This window comes from Dendrobates tinctorius, unplaced genomic scaffold, assembly GCF_039654945.1.
Source record: "Dendrobates tinctorius isolate UK_male_01 unplaced genomic scaffold, ASM3965494v1 ptg000029l, whole genome shotgun sequence".
Taxonomy (NCBI): domain Eukaryota; kingdom Metazoa; phylum Chordata; class Amphibia; order Anura; family Dendrobatidae; genus Dendrobates; species Dendrobates tinctorius.
Genome location: NW_027361697.1, coordinates 42,539,700 through 42,566,611, shown reverse-complemented (window position 1 = coordinate 42,566,611; position 26,912 = coordinate 42,539,700). Strand labels below are relative to the sequence as shown.

The 26,912-nt window shown below is 42.5% G+C and overlaps 1 protein-coding gene across 2 annotated transcripts in view; it reads right to left on the bottom strand.

Moving 5' to 3' along the window:
* Nucleotides 1-26,912, bottom strand: part of VAV3 (vav guanine nucleotide exchange factor 3) — a 275,259-nt gene that overhangs the window by 159,867 nt on the left and 88,480 nt on the right. For both annotated transcript variants that reach the window (XM_073571669.1, XM_073571670.1), the window contains exon 2: nucleotides 20,830-20,946. In XM_073571669.1, coding sequence (XP_073427770.1) covers nucleotides 20,830-20,946 — 117 coding nt within the window. The remainder of the gene's footprint in view (nucleotides 1-20,829; nucleotides 20,947-26,912) is intronic.

Below are 26,912 nucleotides of genomic sequence, written 5' to 3'. Positions count from 1 at the left end.
GTATTAAAAATAATAATTTTATTTATAGTAAAATTAATCTGTTCAATTTCTTTTGAGCCCCTGAAATGAGGACATTTTGTAGAAAAATGTTTGCCTTTAATAAATGTTTCACATTATATTTTTGTTCAACCCCTTTAATTAAACCTGAAAGTCTCCACTTCAATTGTATCTCAGGTGTTTCATGTTAAATAGTGGCCTGCAGAGCTGAAATCATGATGATTCAGTCACTATCCAAATATTTCAGGACCTATACAATGTGCACAGAAAGCTTTCAGTCAGTGGTATGGGTGGGACTATCTAGATCTGCAGCAGAGAACAGAGCAATTCTAAGTAACACATTGCTGGAAAAAGGGTCTTTGCCCCTACATCATTCAGCTGTTAGATTACATAGCAAACACTTGCTGACAGATTCCCTTTAGGTTTTATCTGGATAATATGGAGATAGTGGTAGTTGGTCGTCATTTGTAAAAAAAAAAAAAAGTACATCAGAGCTGCATGAGCCGCCTTATGGGATCGGCAGTCATAGGCCATGGTCACACGTTCAGTATTCGATCAGTATTTTACCTCAGTATTGGTAAGCCATAACCAAGCGTGAGTAAACAATCCAGAAGTGGTGACGTGTTTCTATTACACTTTTCTTCTGACTGTTCCACTCCTGGTTTTGTCTTACAAATACTGAGGTAAAAACTCACCAAATACTGACCGTGTGAACGCGGCTTTACTTGCAGTCCTGGCCTTGAAAGAATAGGAAAACTAAGGAGGTACAGTAAGGCCACATGTACCGCTATTCTTGCTCTAAGGCCTCACTCACATGAGTGTATAAAATGGCTGAGTGCTTTGGAATGTTTTATCGGATACCATGTGGCCCAGTGTTACATTATCGGGCAGCTCAGATCTGCCATTATGACAGAACGAGAGTGCATCCGTGATTCAGATCACGTGCACCCATACAAGTCTAAACGTGCGTGTGAGACATCGTACCGCACTCAGATGCCATCCCAGTGCAGTCCCGATGTATGCCGAGCCAAGCAATGGAGGAGCTGTGCTGCCATTCTCTTGATGTGAGAGATCGGCGCACTGACACTCGGCTCTCGGTCACAGCAGAGCAGGAGACGGGTGTCATTCACATCGGATGCTCTCACAATACGCTCGTGTGAGTCCCGCCTAATACCACCTCACCCAAAACTGAGCTGTCATATGCCGCCCCTTTATGGCTTTACAGAGCAATGGACCTTAGAAGCCAATTCTGACGACTATATTTATTTTGTTGCTTAATACGTCCTGACCAATACATCGGCCCGGTACGGTCACTGGCGCACGCTCCAATAGTGTCAGAAACCTCCTCAAGGTCATCTCTGCTGACAGAAATCCAAAACCAGCTCGGTCTGAAGTGAAGAGCTCGTTTCTCAGCCAAAGCCTGCCGGGCTCACAGACACCGGCCAGCCCGTGCACGGGTACAGTGTGCACCTCAGCCCCGGAGGTAGCTCGTTTTTACTGCACTCAGATGTTTGCGGAAATAATTAACCCCTTAAATCCCCATTACACATCTGCATGTGCTTTTGCTTTCAGATCTGGGGTGAGAGGGGTAACGTTTCTCCTTGTGGCGAGTGCACCGTGTCTGCAAACTGAGACTCTGGCTTTTATCCTAAGTCATATTGCAAGGCTCATTGTAGGGTCGATAGTGACTTTTAGGATCGCTGCTTCCTCTAGGTGGTGCTAGAGTTCTAGTCCTCTTCCTCTCTGAAGAGGAAATTTGCATATTTGCTTTTAGATCAGAATTGTGTCATCTGCAAACTCTGTTCCATGCCGAGCATCCTGTATATCACCAGAAATGCACTGTGACTTTCCACTCTTTGTCGCTTTATATTCATAATGTGGAGCATTCTAATATTTTTTATTTATTTTACATCATTTCCAAGATCTGCAGTCAGTGAATGGAAATGTTAGCATTAATGTAATGAAAACCTGCACAAAACTAATGCGTCTGAACCAGTTCGGCAATCCTCTTGTGAATGTCAGGTTGATGCATCCTGCCAACATTAATACATTGGGTGGATTGAATAAAACTGGTATTTTGTGCACGCGCTGCGCCACTATGTCATTTCCATACATGTATTCTGGCACTTTACACAGTGGAAAATTGGTCACATGACACATTCAGGAGTCAAGAAGAAGTTCAATTAAATAAAAAAACTAAAGAATTGTAGAATATTACATTATGCAACAATTAAAGGGAATCTGTCAGCAGGATCCACCCTCCTAAGCCATCTATATGGGCACGCGGGTCACAGGAAGCTGAATATAATGATAAGTTGATATCTGCGATCCAATGTCTTATTCCATAAAAATCCACCCTTTTCTTATATACAAATGAGCTGTTAAGATCTATGGGCTGGACATAGATCTCCCTGAGAACCTGCCTCCAGAGCTTATATTAAATGAAAGAGACGTTACCAGTGTGAGACATGTACTGACTGACAGTCTGCTCTCCTGATCTACATGTCTCACACAGGTAATTCCCCATTTTACTTACAATAAACCCTGTAAGCAGATTGTTAGGAAGATCTATGTCGGCCCATAGATATTAACAGCTTATGTGGATTTCTCTAGAAGACATACATTCCCATACAGACGGCGTAGGAGGGTGGATCCTCTCCTGATGAAGCCAGTTTCACTGGCGTAACACGTTGGGCAATTCTCTGTGCCCCTGCTCTTCCCCATGCCTCTCATTTCCTTCATGACTCAGGTTGTATGTGGCGCTCTGCTCCCCCTTATTTTGGGGCTATTCTCTATGACATTTAAGTAGCGGAGTGTTCCCTGATGTGTTTATCATACAGCCTTTGCAGTGTAGGGCTTATTTGAACTGGTAATGTATTTGTAGTGCACTTATTAAGTGGAATAGTCATCCATACATGTGTTCATTTGTACAATGCACTGTCCATGTGGGGGTTTTGCGGGGGCCTAACCCTTATGGGTTTTGGTACTATCATGATTGATTTGTTGCAGTTTTAAATGTTTTTAATGTTTTCATAGTGTGTTTTGGTGTTATAATAAAGCATTGTTTGATATCATCATTCGGTGATTCCTGCTATATACATGCCTCTTTTTCTTCACTCAGTTCCTTGGAGGGTGGACCCTACTGACAGATTCCCTTAAGCTTATCGTATTTTACACAAAACCTCTAGAAAGCAGAAGTTGTACAGATGACTGAAGGAAACTCATTTTATAATAATAATAATACATTTTATTTCTATAGCGCCTACATATTCCGCAGCACTTTACATTTCGGAGGGGATTTGTACAGACAATAGACATTACAGCATATCTACAGGTAGTAAGCTACACTATATATTTAGCAGTGTCTTTTACCCTTGATATAACATATCTTCACGCCCTACTGATGAACTGTACAGTAGATCATTTCTAGTGTCCCATAAAATAATTAGAACCTACACTCGGGACTGATGGAAAATAGTGAAAATCTCCCCCACCTCCCCTCAAACAATGAAAGCAGAAGACAATATTGGACCAGATTAAAGCTGTAAAACCTGAGTGCAAGGTCACATCCTCGCATGGGATAGTTCTTGCATTTCTTCTAGTGAAAATGATAAATCTACAAAACAGTAGAAGAAATTGGATTCTGAATTTTCCAAGACCATGCCCTGTCTGTCTTGTGTCCCAGGGGACTAAATCTACGCTGTTGTATATTGTCTGTCCTCCTTACCAACAGCAGCATACACCAGAATTTTGGGTACATATGTAATTCATTTATGTGCTTCACTATGTTATCCCCAGTCTATGAAATCTTTGTAGTGGAGTCTAGTTTACATGCTTGTAGTGTTATACTAAATATTTGCCACTTGGGGGAGCAAACAGCCTGATCTTATAACAGTCACAGTCTCTTATATATGAAATTATAGTCTATTTATTGTATTATTAATACACACATCTTGGCTTTACAGGTAATCTGTCACCAGGATTTCACCAATAAGGCCATTTATATGTGCATGTATCTCTGTCCAAGACAAGTCCAGCAAAACCTTTACATGGCCAGTCCGTTACTCCGTCACTGAGAAATCAGTGTTTGAATTGATATGCAAATAAAGCTGATAGGCTATGGTAGATCTGATGCTTCTGACTCTCGAGCTCTATTTTACACCCAGCGCTGCCTCCTCCTGCTTGACTGTAGCATGGTCTGCTGAGTTTCTGGGATTAGGTGGTTTTAGGGTTAACCTGGATGGCCTCACTCTGGGATTCTGGGAGGCTTCTTTTAGCCTCATTGTGGGGCCATTCCCTGTCGCTTATACTCTGACCCTTGGCTGAGTGTGTTTGACCCTGTTGTGCCTGTGCCAGTGCTTTGTGCCTGTGCTACGCTACGTCTGTCTGGTTCTGATTTGGCTGTGTCCCTGTTACGAGTTTTGCCTGCCCCTTTTGTACTGCGCTGCCCTCTCTCTGTATAACCCCTTGGCTACGTCCTGACTACCCTCTGCCTGATTCTCTTGTTCTGCGCTGCCCTCTCTGTGTATGACCCCTTGGCTTCGTCCTGACTATCCGTTCTGTCTGATCCTTTGGTACTGTCGTGCTACAGTTGTGGCCAAAAGTATAGACACCCCTGCAATTCTGTTAGATAATTCTCAGTTTCTTCCTGAAAATGATTGCAAACACAAATTCTTTGGTATTATTATCTTCATTTAATTTGTCTTAAATGAAAAAACACAAAAGAGAATGAAGCAAAAAGCAAAACATTGATCATTTCACATAAAACTCCAAAAATGGGCCAGACAAAAGTATTGGCACCCTCAGCCTAATACTTGGTTGCACAACCTTTAGCCAAAATAACTGCGACCAACCGCTTCCGGTAACCATCAATGAGTTTCTTACAATGCTCTGCTGGAATTCTAGACCATTCTTCTTTGGCAAACTGATCCAGGTCCCTGATATTTGAAGGGTGCCTTCTCCAAACTGCCATTTTTAGATCTCTCCACAGGTGTTTTATGGGATTCAGGTCTGGACTCATTGCTGGCCACCTTAGAAGTCACCAGTGCTTTCTCTCAAACCATTTTCTAGTGCTTTTTGAAGTGTGTTTTGGGTCATTGTCCTGCTGGAAGACCCATGACCTCTGAGGGAGACCCAGCTTTCTCACACTGGGTCCTACATTATGCTGCAAAATTTGTTGTTACTCTTCAGACTTCATAATGCCATGCACACGTTCAAGCAGTCCAGTGCCAGAGGCAGCAAAGCAACACCAAAACACCAGGGAACCTCCGCCATGTTTGACTGTAGGGACCGTGTTTTTATCTTTGAATGCCTTTTTTTCTCCTGTAAACTCTATGTTGATGCCTTTGCCCAAAAAGCTCTACTTTTGTCTCATCTGACAAGAGAACATTCTTCCAAAACGTTTTAGACTTTTTCAGGTAAGTTTTGGCAAACTCCAGCCTGGCTTTTTTATGTCTCAGGGTAAGAAGCGGGGTCTTCCTTGGTCTCATACCATACAGTCCCTTTTCATTCAGACGCCGACGGATAGTACGGATTGACACTGTTGTACCCTCGGACTGCAGGGCAGCTTGAACTTGTTTGGATGTTAGTCAAGGTTCTTTATCCAACATCCGCACAATCTTGCGTTGAAATCTCTTGTCAATTTTTCTTTTCTGTCCACATCTAGGTAGGTTAGCCACAGTGCCATGGGCTTTAAACTTCTTGATGACACTGCGCACGGTAGACACAGGAACATTCAGGTCTCTGGAGATGGACTTGTAGCCTTGAGATTGCTCATGCTTCCTCACAATTTGGTTTCTCAAGTCCTCAGACAGTTCTTTGGTCTTCTTTCTTTTCTCCATGCTCAATGTGGTACACACAAGGACACAGGACAGAGGTTGAGTAAACTTTAATCCATGTCAACTGGCTGCAAGTGTGATTTAGTTATTGCCAACACCTGTTAGGTGCCACAGGTAAGTTACAGGTGCTGTTAATTACACAAATTAGAGAAGCATCACATGATTTTTCAAACAGTGCCAATACTTTTGTCCACCCTCTTTTTTATGTTTGGTGTGGAATTATATCCAATTTGGCTTTAGCACAATTCTTTTTCTGTTTTTTAATTTAAGACAAATTAAATGAAGATAATAATACCAAAAAATTTGTTTTTGCAATCATTTTCAGGAAGAAACTGAGTATTATCTGACAGAATTGCAGGGGTGTCAATACATTTGGCCACAACTGTATCTCGTGCTTTGACACTGGCCTGATCTGGTTTATGTCCCTGTCTATGTCCCTTGGTAACTTTGTCCCGTAGCTACCATTCTAGGAGTTTTCCTTCAGCTCCTTGCCCTCCGGAGCTTAAGCCACGCCCCCAGCAGTCAGGTGCTTCAGGTCCTATCTGGCCTGAAGCAATCTCTCTCTGCTCCTGCTTCCTCTGAGAGACCTGTGGCCAGCTCTGCCCCCAGCAGTCACGTGCTTCAGGTCCTGTTTTTCTGAAGCACGCATCTTCACCGCAGCTGCCCCGCTCCACAGGTATCTTTGGGCACAGTTTGTTTTACTTAGGACACGCGCACTGGCTTAGTGAGCAAGTGCAGTGCGGTGTTCGTGACAGACTGACAACCTCTATGAGGTATGACCTCAGGTAAAGGACTAACCAGTAAAGCAGGAGGTGACAGTTCTGGGAGAGGAACAGAGCTGGAGTGACGGAAGCTCCAGATCTACCAGAGCTCTTCAGCCTTATTTGCATATCAATTCTAAGGAAGCGACTGGCCAAATAATGGTATTGCTGATCTTGTCTTTAAAAGAGCTACATGTGAACATAAACAGTTTGGGGGATAAATCCTGCTGGCACATTCCCTTTAAGGGCTGACTCGGACATCAGTTTTTCACATATCAGTTTTAACCATCTTTTTCATGGAGAGTCCTTGTGTGGCTGTTCAATCGTCCGTGAATTTTTGCAGTTCAAGTAATCCACACAAAAAAACAGAGACATGTCTGATTTTTCAGGGAATCAATCAGGCATCAAACTAACTAATGCAAGTGTAAGGGTCCACGAAAAAGCTGGACAGCATTCGGATCCTAACCATGTTCTGTCCATTTGTTACTGTTTGCTAGGAGGAGCCTTAGAAACCGCCATCAGTTATATAAAAATATGATGAAATTCTGATGGCAAAAACTGACACACGGACGAAACCCTGGTGAGAATCAGCAAGTACTTATATGTGAGAAAAATCACTGGTGTCTGAATGAGGCCTCACTGTTCTCCGTTATGTATCTACTCCCTAATTTTGTCTGATTTCCCAAATACTGAAGGTTTAGGATAACCTAAAACACCACTGTGATCCTTGTAGATAAGATGCCGTCCCAAATCTAAACTGCAACTGTAGAAATTCCATAGAATATAAAACATACGTGATAATGGCAGTGTGATCAAAGTGCGGGAAATATAACGGGCGTGTGATCAAAGTGGGGGAAATATAACGACGGCCATGTAATCAAAGTGGGGGAAATATAACGGCCATGTGATCAAAGTGCGGGAAATATAACGACCGTGTGATCAAAGTGCGGGAAATATAACGACCGTGTGATCAAAGTGCGGGAAATATAACGGGCGTGTGATCAAAGTGTGGGAAATATAAAGGCCATGTGATCAAAGTAGGGGAAATATAACGACGGCCATGTGATCAAAGTGCGGGAAATATAACGGCCACGTGATCAAAGTGCGGGAAATATAACGGCCATGTGATCAAAGTGGGGGAAATATAACGGCCATGTGATCAAAGTGCGGGAAATATAACGGCCGTGTGATCAAAGTGGGGGAAATATAACGACCGTGTGATCAAAGTGCGGGAAATATAACGGCCGTGTGGTCAAAGTGCGGGAAATACAGTATAACGGCCGTGTGATCAAAGTGCGGGAAATGTCCGAGCAGCTTATTTCAGACTTTGTGATGTATCTGCTGTATCTTTAGCTGCTGATTTTATTACAACAGATTCTACTAATTAGAGTTGAGCGAAACGGGTCGAAAAATTTCAAAAGTCACCAACTTTTGGCAAAGTCGGGTTTCATGAAACGAAACCCGACCCTAGGATGAGGTCGGCCACGAGTTCGGCGACTTACGTGCCAAAGTCGCGTTTCAAAAGTTTGTTTTGCGCTCTTTTTCAGCCAATCTGGATCCACGGACACTGTGGGCAACGTGATGACATAGGCAGGGGTCACCACCATCTTTCAGAAGGGCATGCAAGTGATTGGCTTGCTTTGGTGGGCGTCACAGGGGGTATAAAAGGGCGTGCACGCCGACCGCCATGTTCCTCATGCTGATCTTAGCATAGGGAGAGCTGCTGCTGCTGCTGATTCTGTAGGGAGAGCGTTAGGCAGGTAAGAAGACACCAAAAACTGCTTCTGCTGCTAGCGATTTTGCCTGTACAACACACCAGTCACTGTGTGTGCAGTGCAAGGGGAGGCTATATTGTGGTGTATCAGTGGTGTTGGTTGTTGGGCTGCCTTCTAAGGCTTCCTGACGGCTGCATTGCTGTTTACCCACTGCTCTGCAAACTGCTTTTTTAAAAGCAATCCCAATTTTTTTTTTGTCCTGCTGAGGTACTGAGCGTGCGTTTTTCAGTGCGTAACTAGTATTATGAAGTTAATTAAGGTTGACAAGCTTAAGTAAGAAGAATTGATGCTTTTGGCATTCAAATGGGCACTGTAGGTGTGTTTCCTGTCCTCTCACTGCCGACTTTTATTCCCCATTGACTTACATTGGGTTTCGGGACGACCCCGACTTTTCCCTATAGTCGGCCGATCTTGCTTTTGTTTCACGAAACGAAACTCGGCCCTAAAAAACCAAAAGTCGCTCAACTCTACTACTAATGCAACAAAAAACCTTCATCTTACTAAAATAAAAGGTTTTCTAGCTTTCTAATACAATTTGTGTTTCACTTCCTCATCGATTTACAGAATTTTGTTTGCTTTCTGCAAATGAAAGCATCAAGAGGGCGAGGGCATGAAGTTTAAGCAATGCTATGTGAGCTTGGCTCCTACTGTACAGCTCCTAGAAATAAAATTTACAGGGAATCTGTCACCAGTTTTTTTGCCACCTAATCAGAGAGCAGCATATGGTAGAGACAGAAACCATGATTCCAGCGATGTGTCACTTATTGTGCTGCTTGCTGTAGTTTTGATATAATCAGTTTTATCAGCAGGGGATTATTAGAAGACTAGTAAACCTGCTCCCATGTAGTCCTCCATATTTATGAGCTCTGTAAAACAACACCCCCACCACCAAATGCAGCTTTCTTTACAGTGTACACAGAAAGTTGACAAAAAATGCTGTGAGCGGAGTTAAACAGAGCTTAGTATTCAGATTTTAGCAAACCTGCAGCAAGCAGCCCAGTAAGTGACACATCGATGCAATCAGCGGGGAAAATAAGTATTCAACACATCACTAATTTTCTAAGTAAATGTATTTCTAAAGGTGCTATTGACATGGAATTCTCACCAGATGTCGGTAGCATCCCATCCAATCCACACATGCAAATAAATCAAATCACAAATGTACATAAATTATGTGTAATAATGAGAAATGACACAGGAAAAAAGTATTAAACAAGCTTACTGAAATGTATTTAGTACTTCATACATTTTGTTGGTGATGACGGCTTCACCTCCTATATGGAGAAACCAGTCGCATGCATTGCTCAGGTGTGATTTTGGCCCATTCTTCCACACACTCTCAAATCCTGAAGGTCCCATTGTCTCGTTCTATGAACTCCGAACTTTAGTTCCTTATACATTTTCTACTGCATTCAGCTCAGGTGATTGGCTCGGCCATTCCAGCAGATTTATTTTATTTCTCTGAAACCAATTGGGGGGTCCTTGGCTGTGAGTTTGGGATCATTGTCTTACTGAAATGTCCACCCTTGTTTCATATTCATTGTCGTAATAGACGGCAGCAGATTTTTATAAAACAATTCTCCATTTGTTTGTCTATTCATCCTTCCTTCAATCACATAAAGTTTGCCAGTGTCGCATGCTGAAAAACAGCCCCACACCATGATGTTCCCACCTTCAAACTTCACTGTTGGTATGGTGTTTTTGGGTGATATGCAGTGCCTTTTGGTTTCCAAACATGGTATGTATTATGACATCCAAAGAGTTTAATCTTGGTCTCATCTGACCAGACTATATTCTCCCTGTATTTCAAAAGCGTCTCTAAATGTTGTTGAGCGAACTTTATACACGCTTGAACATGCTTTTTGTTCAGCAGTGTGGTCTTGTGAGGCTAGCGCCCTTGCCGGCTAGTACACTAGCCAGTGCAGTGTGAGGTGACCATGAGGGACAAGGTTTATGACGGCGGCGGGGGAAGGACCCGCTTAAGGCGTTAGGGGAGTGCAGGGACAGGCTCAGGTTGGCGCTCAGGAGGTGTCCCATCCCTCATTCCCTATCAGTAGGGCCTTCCTCTCCCCTTTACCATCCTGTTGAGTGTGTGTTGTGCTATCCGCTGACCGACCCACTCAGAGTCAGCGCCCACATAGAAGCGAGGGCTGGAAATTACGGTGCGATGTGGTGGTACCAAGTGGGAGGGGGAAGAGAGAAAAATAAGTGGCTTCATCCAAACTCAGTCCTCTCTGCCCTGTGCCCTGCACTCAGCAGTGTGTTGGGGAGTGGCTCCTACACAGTAATGTGCACTCTTGGCTCAGCTGTTCCTGCTTCACCAACCTCTGGCCAACCACTACTGCTGCACCCCAACAATGCCCACATTTCAGGGATGTATAGCATGATGTCATTGATACCAAGCTGATGGGGCGGTGCTCACCAGCTTTTGTGCACACCAGTTCCTGGTGCATTCAACACCTACATCAAAGTGCTTAGCAGGAATGGACAGTGTGATGTGAGCACCAGCAAGTACATGGGGGTCCATGCTTAGCAGCTACTGTGACAGGCTGTTCCTGCCCAAGCGAAAGGTGGGGGTGGAGAACACTTGTCTCCAAGATCAATGGCTCCTGTGCCCAGTGGATCCTGTGTCATTCAGCTCATACCTTGAAGTGCTGGGGGAAGTTGGAAAAAGGGCTGCGTCATTCAATAACTCTGCACAGCGCTCTGTATTCAGCCGCGCAGCAGAGAGCAGATCTGAACCGCACTTTGACTGAGTCAGCCAGTGCGGCAACATACAAAGGGGTCTCCATGATGGTTTGTCCTGGGAATTTTATGCATTCAAAACAGCTGACTCATTTGCATTTTAAGTACTATTCCTAATTCCACTAAGTCATTTTTGTGAGCAAAGATATTGTATATAGAGACTATAGTGGTTGTCCTGGGATAAGAAGTCTGCCATTAACAGGAATCTGTCAGCAGGATTTCACCCCTGAAACTTTTTATATGCACATCTAGCTCTTTCAAAGACCATTAGTTTACCTGAAGTCACAAAACATTGAGGCTGTCAAACAAGCAGAAGGTGCTGGGCGTGGAATAGAGCTGGTGTGACGGAGGCTTCAGATCTACCATAGCACTTCAGCCTCATTTGCATATCAATTCAAGTGATGTTTTTTCAGTGAGTGAGAAATGGACTAGCTATGTAAAGGTATTGCTGGAGTTGTCTTTGACAAAACTATGTAAAAATAGTTTTGGGAGTGAAATCATGCTGACAGATTCCCTTTAATTGAATGTATTTTCTAATAAAATTATTATTCTGGGACAGGCTATCTCCTAGTTATATATATATATATATATATATATATATATATATACTTCTATATTAACTCTGCATGCAAATATACAGTACAGCGCAGAATGTGTGGATGAGGTTTTTTTACCCCCTTCCCATTGCAGCCAATTGTCGTTTTTTACATTTTAGGGTTTTTTTTCCCTGTTTTCAGGAGTTCTACCATTTTTGGCAGGATGTGTTGTACTGTAGATTAGAATGACAGCATTTGTTTATCCACACGATATACTGGAAAACAGGAAAAAAAAAACATCCAAGTCTGGTGAAATTGCAAAAAAAATCGTAATTTTGTGACAGTTTTCTTTTTTTTATGGCATTCACTGTTGTGTAAAAATGACCCGGTAATATGATTCTTCAGGTAGTTATGATTGCAGTGATACGATACCAAAGTCGTATAATTTTTTATTTTATTAGACAATGTGAAAAAGAGAGTAAGAAACTTGTAAAAAGAAAAAATTAGTTAGCACTGCCATTTTCTGAAATCCGTAACTTTTTTTTATTTTTCGGTTTGATGGACCTCTGTTGTTAGGGTTTGTATTCTGCATGGCGACCTAATGGTATTGCTGAAACTATTTTAGGATACTTACGTTTTGATTGTTTTTGACAGCACTTTTTCAGAGAGGCGTGAATACCAAAAAAAAATCAATTCTCGAGTTTCATTTTTTTTATAGTATTTACCATAAGGATTGAATAATTTTATATCTTGTTATGGACCAAACAACAAATGTGCTTTTTTATTTTTCACTGGGAAAAAGTAGAATGCTCAAGTTTTTATGTTTATGTTTTTAACATCTTTGAAGGCTACCTTCCCCCGATGAGTATTTGGGCAGTTTTATTTACATGGCGCAGATTTTTTGCAGCATTTCTGCACCAATTAGATAAATGAGATTAATTGTGTTTTTGGCTGCGTTTTTTTTTTTCTGTGCATTTTTCTTGCATTTTTTCTGCTGCGGTTTTTGTTTCCTTTTGGTATGGTCACGTTATAAATAAAACTGCCCAACATACATTGAGCTGCTCCGTTTGGTTAAACCCTTAAAGACCCCATTATAAGACCAAGTTCATCAAGGGCACTGTGGCATTATTTTACCACAAAGTTCAGATGTGGCATGTTAGTAAATGGGAATTTCTGAATACTGTCATACAGGGCGCTTCCCTTTTACTTAAAGGGAATCTGTCTTCAGGTTTTTGCTTTGCAAGCTGAGGAAAGCATGCTGTAAGGGTTACAACACAGATTTCTGGGATGCCTCTCTTATCAAGCTCCTTGATTTTGTTTGCTTACAATGATTTGTTTTAGCACCAGTAGCTGTTCATTGATGTGACTAGCTGGTAATGTAAGCCCTGGTCTGTGATAGGCAGCTCGCTATATATGGACATTGTACATACAGAGCCTGGTGTGGGCGGGGTTAGCTTTCTCCGCTCTGCTTCATTGCTAAATCTAAAAACTCTGATTGTGTCAGAACGGCTGCACCCAGTAATCTAAGTGATATATCATTGGATTCAGCTTCCCTTTACTTACATTCTGCTGCTCTCATATGAGGTAGCAAAAACCTGGTGCAGATTCCCTTTAAGAATCAGCAAAAAGAAAAAATATATATATCCCTTTTGCCACTCAGCTATGATGTCATTATGATGTTATTAATGTAATGAACTAGGACAGATGTCAGAAACGGCTGCCACATATCCAGAACCCGGTAACTAGCTCACCTTAATTTAATACAGGTCAATTAACCTCTCCTGCCTGTGGCGATGGTCGTTCATCGTCCCATGCCTCTGGCGATAGGCTGGCGTGCAGCTCGCTTCTTGCTCCTCTATGTCTTTGTAATACAGAATATTGGCACATCTACTCCTACATTTTACCCCTCTTAGGAATCTTGTACTCACATGATTTGTAATATTAGACAAAAAAACCTCATGGACTAAAAAAAAAAAATTAAATGTGAATTAAAAAATATCGCCTCCAGAATGTAAAAATACTGCCAATAAAGTTTTATATCTCTTAAGCTAAGAAGCTCTGCAGATAGATGTTAGCTAGCAATCAATAAGAAATTATGTAATACAATATTTTGTGTTTTTTTTAATGCATTTGTTAGTTTTTAGCATTTTGGGTGTTTTTCTCAAAGTGCAGTATGCTCCAGGTATGGAGGTTTTTCAGGCAATTCTCCGTATTTGTGTGTATAGGAAAATAAAAAAAAGGACTTGAAGACAATGCATGAGTGTAAAAATATTAGATCTGCTTTACTAAAAAGACTTTTTACAAATTCACCCCTGTGCTATTATTAAAGACCTGTTGTCAGTAATGCAGGAAAAAAATCATCTACTCTTATCTGGAGATCATAGTATAGACCTAAGTAAACAGGATGTTAGCGAGTCTGGCAGTACAGACGGTCATCATGACCATTATAAGAAAGGAGTCCAAAGAAGTAAAGCGGTTAGAAAGCTCGGAAAAAACTGCTAAATATATAAGAAATATATAAAAGTATCTGGCTATTTTCATGGGTTTGGGTCCATTATTTCTTCTTTTATTTATACATATGGGAAATTCACACCCAAATTGTTTATCTGCGTATGTAGCTATTGGAGATGCAAATCCATCCTTACCTTTAACCAGCCAGTCCATTCCTCCGCTATCGAGAAATCGATGTTTGAATCAATATGCAAATGAAGCTGAAGTGCGTTCCGCATGTGGAAGCTCTTCCCAAGCCTTCACTCTCTCCAACCAAGTGCTGCCTTCTGCTTAACTGACAGCTTCTTTTCTGTGTGACTTCAAGAAGTACAAGGGAATAGACCTGGGGAGAGCAGAGACATGGAAAGTGCTTCCACATGCTGAAAGCACTTAAGCTTCATTTGCATATTAATTCAAACGGCGACTTCTCGGTAATGGAGGAACAGACTGGCTGGTTACAGTGATGAATGGGCTTATGTCTCTAAGAGCTAAATGCAGAAATAACCAATTTGGGGGTGAAATCCTGCTGAATGCAGGGCTGTATTTGCCACTAAGCAGCAGAGGGTGGGTATCTAGGGCACCTATCCATTATCTATCTATCACATCCTGTACATAATCTAGGATGTCATATTATATATGGAAGTGAACTCAAGACAACTAGCACAAGTGACTATCAAATGCGGCATATACCAATGTGATGCACTGTCCCCACTGCTGTTCTGCATAGGCTTGAACCGCCTCAGTCAGATAATTACAGAGTCTGGCTATGGATACAAGTTCAAGAGTGGAAGCACCATCAGCCACCTCCTCTACATGGATGACATCAAGCTGTATGCGAAAAACGAACGACACATCAATTCACTGATCCACCTGACAAGGATCTACAGTGAAGACATTGGGATGTCCTTCGGACTGGAGAAGTGCGGCCGGTTGGTAATAGAGAGGCAAGGTAGTCAAGAATGATGGAGTGGAATTACCAGCAGGGCACATAGCAGATGTACAGACATGCTACAAGTACCTCGGCATCCCACAGGGATACAGTAACCAGAAGGCAAGGAAAGCAGCAACATCCAAATACCATCAAAGGGTAAAACAGGTTCTGAAGAGCCAGCAACAGGAAGACTGCTGGCATAGTGTGCTGGCCCAAAGAAGAGATGGAAGCTGCAGATGTGAAGACACGAACGCTCCTCACATTGCATGGAGGTCTCCACCCTAAGTCTGGCACCCAAAAATTGTAAAGCAACAGAAAGGAGAGTGGTCAAGGCTTGATAAGCATCCAAGCCACCATCACGGATGAAACAAGGAGTATCCAGGAATACATCAGAAAAATGGCACCAAAAGATGAGATGCTGAGAGAAAGCCTAAGGCAGAAATATGAAGCGCCATGGCAAGACAAGCTGCTGAATGGGATGTACCATCGACAGATAATGAAGGTGGCTGACATGGAGAAATCTGTTATGAATGAGTCACCGTAGGAGGCAAAAAACAGAAATACTAGCTAAGTCCAGAAAACCAGAGAAGTTGGCAGCTATCGGATTGCAGACCCCTGAACCTATCAACAACAACTAGCAGTAGCCGTGGGGGGTTCCTACGGTGCCCTAGACCCCTCGATCACAGTCGGAGAACTAAATAGCCTAAAGACAGAAAGGGAAATCTAAACTGCCCCAGAGCAGACCCCAAAGCAATAGGCAGCCCCCAACATATAATGACGATGAAGCAAGATGAAAAAACACTCACACAGATAGAAAGATAGGCTGAGCAAATCATGGGGCCCAAGCTAACTAAATAGGACAGGATAGAAAAGCTTCTGTCTGCAATCCGCCAAAATCCTATCAAAACAAGAGCCAACAGACTGATAGGGAAAAAAGCCCTGAAGATGCTAGGCTTCAAAAAGACTATATCAGTACTCAGGTATTTTCTGAAGACAGAGCAAAAAGGAATTCAGCTCACCCCAGCAGGGAATGGCAGAAATCCAGAAAAACAAGGCAAAACAAAAACAAAACACAAATGCAAAAAGCAGAGCAGAAAACTTAGCTTTTGAGGAGCAGGAATCAGACTGGTCTCCTAGAATCCCTCAGAGAAATCACCAGCCAGGCAGAAGGGCTTCGGCTGCCTTATATCCAGTCAGCAATTCCCGTCACCCAGTCCTCATCATCCAGTTCAGGTGCTTGGTAATCAGCCTCACTACCTTCCTTCACCAGAAGAGGGAGTTCATCAGACCTCAATGGTGAAGGGGAAAATGAACTCACAACAGAAATCCTACCAATGGCTGGAGAAAGAAGGACTACGTGACCGCACAGAGGCACTATTGATAGCGGCACAAGAGCAAGCTGTACTGTAAGTACCAGATCCATAGAAGCAGGAATCTAGAACACAAAACAAGACCCAAGGTGCAGACTATGCAAAGAAACCTCGGAAACCATCCAACACATAGTGGCAGGAAGCAAAATGTAAGCAGGAACAGCGTATACCGAACGCCACAACCAAATAGCGGGAATTGTATACAGGAACATCTGCACAGCATGTGGGCTAAATCCCCCTAAGTCCAGATGGGAAACCCCAGAGAAAGTGGTGGAGAATGAAAGGGCAAAAATCCTGTGGGACATCAAGATCCAGATGGATAAGCAGGTGTTAGCTAACCAACCAGACATTGTGATAGTAGACAAGGATCACAAGACAGCAATGATAATAGATGTGGCAGTGCCAAGTGACAGCAACATCAGAAAGAAGGAATATGAGAAGCTGGAGAAATACCAAGGCCTCAAAGAAGAACTGGAGAAGATGTGGAAGGCAATAGTGATTCCAGTAGTGATAGGAGCACTTGGAGCAGTGACCCCCTAAGTAGGAGGAATGACTACAACAGATCCCAGGAGCAACATCTGAACTCTCTGTCCAGAAAAGCGCAATGCTGAGAACAACTAAGATCCTTCGCAGAACCCTCAAACTCCCAGGCCACTGGTAGAGGACCCGAAAATGATAAAGGACAACAAGGACCACACCCATTGGGGAGTGAGAAGGAAGATTTTTTTTTTACATACAGTCATGGCCGAAAGTGATGGCACCCTTGAAATTATTTCAGAAAATGAAGTTTTTCGCCCAGAAAATTATTGCAATTACATTTAATTTGTTATACACATATTTATTTCCTTTGTATGTATTGGAACAACACAAAAAAACAGAGGAAAAAAGCAAAATCGGACATAATTTCATACAAAACCCCCAAAATAGTCAGGACAAAATAGTTGGCACTTTCCAAAATTGTGTGTAAAAAAACCTGGTTTCAAGAATGTGATGCTTGTGCAAACTCGCCTGTGGCAAGTAAGAGGTGTAATATATAGAAAATCACCTGAAACTATATAAAAAGGGAGATGTTAAACCCACAACATCAGTACTGTGCCTGTCACTAAGCTGTGAGCCACCTAACCTGAAGGAAAAAATGTGCAGCCGCGAGACCACTTCATGTAACGTAGCTCCCATGCCTTCATTATATTACCATGATCCCAGCACCACTCACAATTATACCGGTAACCTCAGTTGTATGTATATGACAGTAAAGGGCCTGTCACACTAAGCAATATCGCTAGCAATATCGCTATAACGTCACTGGTTTTTGTGACGTTATAGCGATATTGCTAGCGATATCGCTATGTCTGACACGTACCTCCGACCGCTCCCCCGCTGGTAATCGCTGATCGCGCGAAAACGTCCTGGACCGTTTCTCGTCGTCAGCTTCCTGCTGGGCTTTCTGCTGTGGAGACGAGCGACGCGTGGACGCGGGCGGGAGGACGTCAGGATCGCCTCGTCTGACAGGTAAGTAGCGAACCCCTGACCCTGCGATGTCGCTGGTGAGATCTGCCTGTGTGGCAGCTCACTATCGACCACTTAGCGATGCACCAGCGATCCTGACCGCGTCATATCGCTGGTCAGGATCGATGATACATCGCTAAGTGTGACAGTACCATAATGGCACAAACTTTCACCTTAGGGAGATGAAAACAAAACAAATCAAAACTGACCTGCTGACAAATTGAACCCACCCATGCTGACAAATTGAACCCACCCCTGCTTACAAATTGAAACCACCCCTGCTGACAAATTGAACCCACACCTGCTTACAAATTGAACCCACCCCTGCTGACAAATTGAACCCACCCCTGCTTACAAATTGAAACCACCCCTGCTGACAAATTGAAGCCATCCTTGCTGACAAATTGAACCCATCCCTGCTGACAAATTGAACCCACCCCTGCAGAATATTTAGGAAATTTGCTGAAAAGTCGTTGCTTGTTTCTTTTTACCACCATCTCATTTGTATATATTGGTGAGCAAGCGCTATGATTGGCTGGCTGTAGAATGCTGCACCTGCAGCCATCTTATAGATAGGAACGTAATTCCGACAGGACAGGTTGGAAGCCATGTGTGAAGCCATGTCCCTCTTTCAGCCAACCTGTCCTGTCGGAATGATGTTCCCGTCTGTATATAATTCTATAGGGAAAATCTGCACATAAAACTTAGTGAACCTGCAAGAGAAAATGACATGTTGAGAATTTCAAAAACATCTCCCAGGTCAGTTTACGCTGAGTAAGATAACAGCCCAGCGGGCAGGAGATGTCTATAAATCCCATCCACTTTGCTGGAACTGTAAGACGCTGCATTTCTTTGCTCAAAGGAAAATACGCAGCTTCAAAATCTCACCAAAAACTAATTGTGGGAACTTAAAGGGAACCTGTCACCAGGAATAACACTGTTAACATGCAGATATGGGGTTAACCTGCAGGTTAACAGCGTCATTCCTGGTGACAAGTTCTTTTTAACGTCAGGATTCAATTATAGTTTAAGGATCTGATAAATCTGATTATATCCAATGCATGTGGATGGGTTTTGCAGCCTACACTTATGGTAGGAGATATTAATATCTTTGACACTTGTGTATTTCCGGTGTTTCTCAGCACCTCAGATACGTGAGGTAATGTAGTAATCATTGGGGCAGTGGGTTTCCTGCCAGTAATCCAGTTGAAGCAGAATATGGTTAGGTCCTTAGTGTGAAGTAGCTGTTTAACCCCTTACGCTCCCTTTCACATTTTGTCATTAATCGATTTTACTCTACAGTGCCATAATATCAGCACTGTAAACTGAGCCCTGTGCTAAAATCCCATGCTCCTCTAAAGCGAGTGCATGGCGGCCCATTGGAAGGCTTATGCTGGACATACCCATGAGAAACTATTGGTCGATCATTCGGCAGATTGCTATCTCTACCGATTCCCCCATACACGAGCGCATACATTAGAATTATTTTTTTTCTCCACGTACGACAGAAACTGATGACACTCAGACCACACTCTGATCAAACTCAGATCAAAATAATCAGTCCATTTTTTTTTCTCACTTGTGAGAAAAACAGACGGTCCGATTCCTTGTATAAATTGGAATTGGAAGACGATGCATTTTTTGGTAGGATAGAATAGGGAATTTTTAATTAAACTGCATTAGAAAAAAGATTAGAATATAACATTAAGGGGGTAGGCCGATCTTAAGTGAAAAGGCTGCAGTGACTCTGTGACTGTGTACTGCGAGGATTCGCCGTTCTCTGCCCGAAACGGAGGTCAGATATGCGATATGCATACTCCCGGGCAAAACCAGTCTAGTGTATGGAGCGAGGCAGCGGTCCCATATTTGACCTCCATTCCTGGGGCAAAGAACAGCGAATCCTCACAGTACACAGTGCGTGCGCTGGGAGGATTCACAAGTCTGCAGTTACACAGAGTGACTGCAGACTTTTCATTTTAAACCTGACAACCCCTTTAATATCATAATCTAATCTTTTTTCTAATATAGTTTAATTAAAAATTCCCTATCCTTCTCTCACTACATTATCTAACTGCTTTATCTTTTTTTACTACTTCCTTTTTGAGCAAGTTTTGTTTGAATATCCGAGTGTACACTGGAATACTCAAACGTGTCGTCATCAGGAGGCACAAGCTGCAGTCACTGCCACTTGCCTCTGCCCTGAAAAGAATCATTGTCAGCGACCTTCATTTCAAAGGATAGACTAGTCCCTGCTTTACCGAACATGCGTAAATTGTTAATTCCAAAATAAGCTCAGTAGGATCTTGTCACTGTGCAATATGCATAGTGACAGTGCACTCTCTCGCCAGCTCAGATAAAAAATAATGAACCAGCAAGGGAGCGCACTGTCAGTGTGCTTTGTAAAGAGAATACCCGGCGTGCAGAGACTAGTGTTGCCCCTGTATAGTGTGCTGAGAGAAGGGTAGGGAACTTTTAATTAAAGCAAACTAGAAAAGAGATTAGATTATGACATTCGATAGGCATTTAGGATTAAAATAAATTTGTATTTCTGACCACACATTTTACCGAAGTGGCAATTTCATAGGTTTTCTGGGCTACAAGAACAACCTTTTAAACAAACTCAGTGGACAGTCATCTAGTGATCATTGCTCCGGTGTCAGAGGCTGGTGAGTGGTGTTACCAAAGGACAAGACTGGGGAGTCGGCATAATCAAGGAGAGAATCTAACACTACAGCTTCCATGATATTGACCTTGATATCAGGGAAAGTATCCGGGGTATCAGGGTAGGACATGTAAGTGGGACCTGTGTAAGATGAATATATCAGAAGGTGGTAAAGAATTTCTGGAATCTAGTAGACAAATTATTAGTAAAACGACATACCTTTGCAAAATCTCGTACATCAAATAAGTCAAATGCTTCAAACAGGTCACTTTTCTTCATGTTGAAGGCTTCACAACACACAGACAGGAATGTCCGGATATTCTTTAGACACAGAAACTATAAAGGAAAATAACGGAAAACTTCAGTAAATCAACTGCAGAAACATCTGTACATTGTATATATAGCAATAACCTCAATATACTGCATGTATGTGATACGTTCGGGTTGAAGTATACCATTTACATGAAACACTGTGATCATCTTACCCCTTGGCTGTCAACCTTCCAAATATTCCAGGATAGTTCGTAAAAATAGGACACTTTTTTGCCCTGTCCGTAAAAAAATTGTTGTCTGTTATTTTTTTAAAGCTGCAGAAATTTATACAGAATATTTTGACTGTAATTACCATCATGTAATAGTTTACAGTGAATACAGCATAGGTCTTCATATTTATGGGCCCTAGTATACGGTAATCATAATGCTTTCTAAGGGATTTCCAATATGTTTGTAAAAAAAACTATTGCCTGTCTCTGATTTTGCTATAAGCTGTCTAGAAAAATAAAATATCAAGTTGGCAACCCTGCTTGGCCTTTGGACCTGTCAAGTGAAGCGCCAGACAGGTGGGATCAATCCCACTGCAATCAATGAGATAAGTTCCTTTGTCAGTTTTCATCTGCCATCTTAGCTAGATGCTGGATGGAAATGACAATGAAGTGCTGGGACGGTGTTTAAAAGGGTAGGGAGAACAGAAGTTTTCATAGGTGTTCCAAATTGGAGGGAGATCAGAATGCAGTGCATGGACTGGCCGATGGCTCTGCCGGCCAAAGCATGACAGCCTCTTGTATTTCGAAGCAGCTGTCACACTCGGGTAAGGAGAGCTGCCAGCCAGTCCGAGCAAAGTATTCCAATCTCACTACGATTTATACGGCTTCTAGGATTCAGTTCTAATTGAATTAAGGCTATGTTCACATGTCTTAGGCAGACATTTAAAACAGATCCAGTATTAAGGGCTCATACTCACATGCGAGAAACTCGGACGAGACTCGCATGTCAATACCCGGCACTGCCGCCGACACTCAGATCGGAGCGTGTGGCTGCATAGAAATACATGCAGCTGAACACTCCGATCCGAGTTCCAGCGGAGGTGCCGGGTATTGACGTGCGAGACTCGTCCCAGTTTCTTGCATGCGAGTATGAGCCTTTAAAATAAAATACTGATCAATTACAAATAGAGCAAAAGCGGACGCCAAATGGAAACTAGTTTTTGCTTGGATCTGTTCTTTTAAAAAAATGAATGTATATAAATGACCACTTTGGATTTAATTTTGCATCTGTTTGTAATGGATCCATTTTTATTTGCCATGTCTCACCTCTAGCATTCTGGGCATATGAAGTTCTCAAAAATGAATCCATTAACAGTGACATAACAGATGACCATCCGTAATGATCCATTTCCCATAGACTTTAATGTTAAACATTTGCAATCCATTTTTTTGGGACCAGACAAAAAAAAAGTTGTGCAAACTAAATTTTTGATCCAGTTGAAAAAATGGATAGCAGCTGGAAAGCAGAAAAAAGGAGGACATGTTGTGACTATTCCAAATGAAGATGCTCTTTAAAGGAACATTTTATTTTTGGGTTCTTTTGTGCCAAAACAGATCCAAAAATTGGAAATATCTACTGGACATGTGAACCCGACCTTAACAGGATACGGTAAAAAAAAGATATAGGGTTCATCTTAATGTTACAGGAGACTATGCTAAAAATGGCAAGCTTTGTAGAGGACCGTTCACAAAATCGTACAGGGGCCATTTTTGCCATTTTTTCATGGTATTACTAGGGCTTCATGACGTCCGGAGACAGGTTGGTCATGAATTGCGGATACCATACACACTAGCAGATACAACCCCAGTGTGGTGGGAAGTGTGAATTAGTTTTTACATATACTGTTGGAACCTAAAGCTTATAGTCAGGCAGTGAATGGGAGAAGCACAGGTGAGGTACAGTATGTTTAGTGTCTGTTGTGCCAAGTAAGTATAGGGATCAGTGGTAGTTTCATAGGTGGGGAATCTGAGGAAATTTTACTGTGAGGAGGAGTTAGGGGTCTTCTTCCAATATAGTATATCCTAAGTACCCAGGGGTCAAAACACTGTAGACGATATGTAGATGGCTACTCGATCCATTAAAGGGAATCTGTCATCATGAAAATGCAGTCTAATCTGCAGGCATCATGTTATAGAGCAGGGGTGGGGAACCTCAGGCCCCAGGGCCATTTACGGCCCTCGATGACCATTTATCAGGCCCCCAAGCAGATTCTCAGGGACCACATTCTTGGGCAGGGAGCTGTATTTTGACTGCCACAAGCTCATTAATTTCTTCTTGCTCTGTTAGCACACACACGCAGTGTTCACTACTGAACATTGAAGGGCATGCAATGAAAGATTAAGTCATGAAACCAGTGCCAGAATCAGGATGTACTTCGTGGACGGAGTTTGTACGGCCTCCGAAGGATGGTATAAATATCCAAATGGCCCTTGGCAGAAAAAAGATTGCCCACCCCTGTTATAGAGCAAGGAGTGGAGAAGACTGATATCTAGATTTGTGAGAAAAGATCCAATATAACTTTTACATTAAGTACTCTTTCTGGGATTTTGGGTACGCAGTCCTGACAGCCTTTTTTGTGTGAATACAGAGATAATTGTCAGTCACTAGTAGTGTTGAAATCCATGCAACAAACTACAGACTAATTATACGTTGGAGGAGATACATAGCAGTGTCAGCAGATGGCGATGTTGTATCTGTTGATGCTTAATAATACCAAAGTGTATTTGTTTCTCTTGTTTAAACTGTCACTCTCTAGTATAGCAGCCATCTTAGGTAAAGTCTTGTTCTTCCTCTCTATTGATAATTTGTATAATTCTTGTATGTCTCAAGTAAACTATGGTTTCTCCCATAAGTGTCTGATTGCTATTACTTCTGCTGAAGTCGAACAAATCTGCAACAAGTAGGATCACTCACTGGACCGACAATCTCAGAAAGAGTAGTGGATTAAATGATAAAAACACAGGTTATCCTGAATCTTTTTTTTTCACAAATCTATATATCAATCTGCTCAGCTCCTCCTTCCCCATATAATGATGCTTGCAGATTGGATTGCATTGTGATGGTGACAGGTTCACTTTAGGGACGTGTCAGATGGCCATATAACTGACAGGAATCACAATGTAAGGAGATGGACCAGCTGCCGGATTCTCCCCTGACATCATAATAATAATTTTATTTCTACAGCGCCAACATACTCCACAGCGCTTTACATTTTAGAGGGGAATTGTACAGACAAAGACATTACAGCATAACAATAATCACATAAATCAACAGATACCAAGAGGAATGAGGGCCCTGCTCGCAAGTTTACAATGTATGAGGAAATAGGGGAGACAAAATGCTAATGTAGTATAGAATATGTTGGATGTGAATAATGTTTTGCTTTTCATATGTGTCCTGGTGATAAGTGTTAATTTCCTGGTGGGCTGCAGTACTAACTAATGGTCACAAGAATTCACTGTCTAGAATGTAAGTGAAAGGTGGAGTCTGCTTAGCAACACATCAGGCACAGAGACAGAGTGAGAGCAAGGCCAGCCCAGATTGGGGAGGGGGAACTGAGCGTTAGTGCCAAATGCAGGAAGTAAGAGTTCAGTGCAGGACAGTAGTGTGAAGTGTCAGCAGCAGTGTTATGCAATAGGCTGCTAGGAACAACATGGACCTAATACTCGAGGCAGTAGATTACCAAAAATACCCTTCAGTGTGATTCCATCTACCAGACTGGGTGAACCCCGAGAAGGACGTCGGGGGCCTTGGACACACTCAGCTTGTGAAGCTACAGGGAAAGATGGACTCAGACTACATGGGGCAGGAGGTGTTGCAATACGGGTGCACTGATAGTGGTGAAGAAGAATTCCTAGTGCTAGGGAAGATAGAAAGAGGGACACTCTACCCATAGGAAACAACTTCAGCCCTGGTTCTATGTGAAAGACGACAACCCTAGGCCTTATCCTATATGCCCGATTGTAAACACTGGTAACTGTACAATAAAAGTATATAAAAGGAAAACCTGGAGCCAATAGAGGCCTGAAGTATGTGTGATGCACCTCACACACCGCAGCACACCGGGACAGGGACACATATTGTCTGTAGAATGCCAGAGCAAGTGGGATCAGCAACTCGCCCACGACTACCTTGCTTGGCACTTTACAACAACACAATTCTTGAACTGGCCATTGGTTCTCGCGACCCAAGCCTGACAGCATCTATTTTGTATATGCAGCTGCCAGGCTCGATTCGGGAGAGCCACCGGCCAGTCCGAGCATTGCGCTGCGATCCCCATCTGAGTTGTGTGGCGTGTGACTCTTCCCTTAATGTGAGGTTCCCATCATGTGCTTCAGACACGGCTTCTGGTTGAACCATTTACAGTAACACTTATACCATCCCATCATGAACTCCTCTCTCCTTCCTATCACCTGCATTGAACCTCATGACCTTGAGCAGAAGTTACAAAATCATAATGAAAACACCGAAAATTACACAAAGTAGATGATGCTACGATACGGAGCAGGTTACCATGACACACAACAGACAGTTTCACTATCTAGGCCTTACAAAATAAGATATTGGAGCCCTGAGAGCACAGCAATATACTACAGGCTTCTCTCCAGGAAGGTACTAAGCCAACATTGTGTCAAGGGTCACTGACAATACCCATCATAGTCGGTGACAATGAATGGACATATCAAAAGAACCGCATCAGTTGGGTGCTATAACGGCGGCCATTCTGTCTCCAGGGCTTCCCTAAAAACTAACACAGATGATAATAATTTCTTACAGAGGAGGAATTTTCAGTTTTTACTAGTATTAAATATTACAATCTGTGACAACAAAGCGCTATACTGAATAATGGCCCAGGATGCACAAGCTGTGACAAAAACAGTCCAAAGAGGAAAATGGTTGGTTGTTTTTGCATGTTTAACAAGGATACAAAGGTGTGAATAAGGCCTAGGAAAAATAAGTTCTATTCAAAGAACCCTATCTAACACAAATCTATCTAGAAAAAGGACTTTAAGCAGTACCATTCCATTAGGGTTGGGTGTGAGCCTCCAGGCTTTAAACCAGAAAGCTCCTTAAGGAGAACCTGATAGAAGGTGTTACGCATCAGACTTAGTAGAAGCACTTTACCAGCCTCCTAATACAATTTTTAAAGGGAACCTGTCATGTTAAACATGGTATCCGATCTACAGGCAGGATGACATTCGGCAGGAGGAGCTGATCAGATTGATGTACATTTTAGTCGGAAAAGTTTCAGGAAAAGAGCTCGCTCGCACTGGCGTAGATTCTCCCATGCAAGAGAATCATGCTAATTATGATAATTACACTCATCTCAATCTGTCAGAAACTGATCTGAGTGTCATCTGAGTTTGATCACACGAGAGAATCACACCACAGGTGTGGACAAGATGGAGCACTTTCTCCACCTCCATTGTCTCTGCGAGCCTACATCAGACAGCACTCAGATGACAATGGATGACATTGGAGGCACTCATAGGAGGTCGAATCACCATCAGGAAACAATTGCAGATCTGCACTTTTCTATGACTTCTTCTCTCTTTCAATTTGTTTTCCTTTAATTCAGAGAACAGAAACAGTCGGCTTCTTGTGAGGGCATCTCAGGTAAGTTACATCCTACCCATATGATTCTCCACTAGATGCATGTGTCCTACAGAATAAGACATGGTGAGTTCTAGGTTCTCCTCCAGGCAGGTCAGCCGAGATGTCTGCCGTCCAGCAGGACTACTTGCATTATCGATCTTTGCTCCCATTCCTCATCCCCTGCCTTTTCTCGCTGTCTTTTCTCCCCACCCCCCACTCTCAGACAGATGAATTGATTTGTATAGCCAGGCGGTGTGGACCTTTGCTAATTCGGGACCTACATTAATAATGCACAGAAGTCTGAAATGTCTTTTCATTAAATATACCCTGTAAATCCTAATCACATCATTGTTTAACCCTTTTCCAGCCTGGAAGAAATCAAA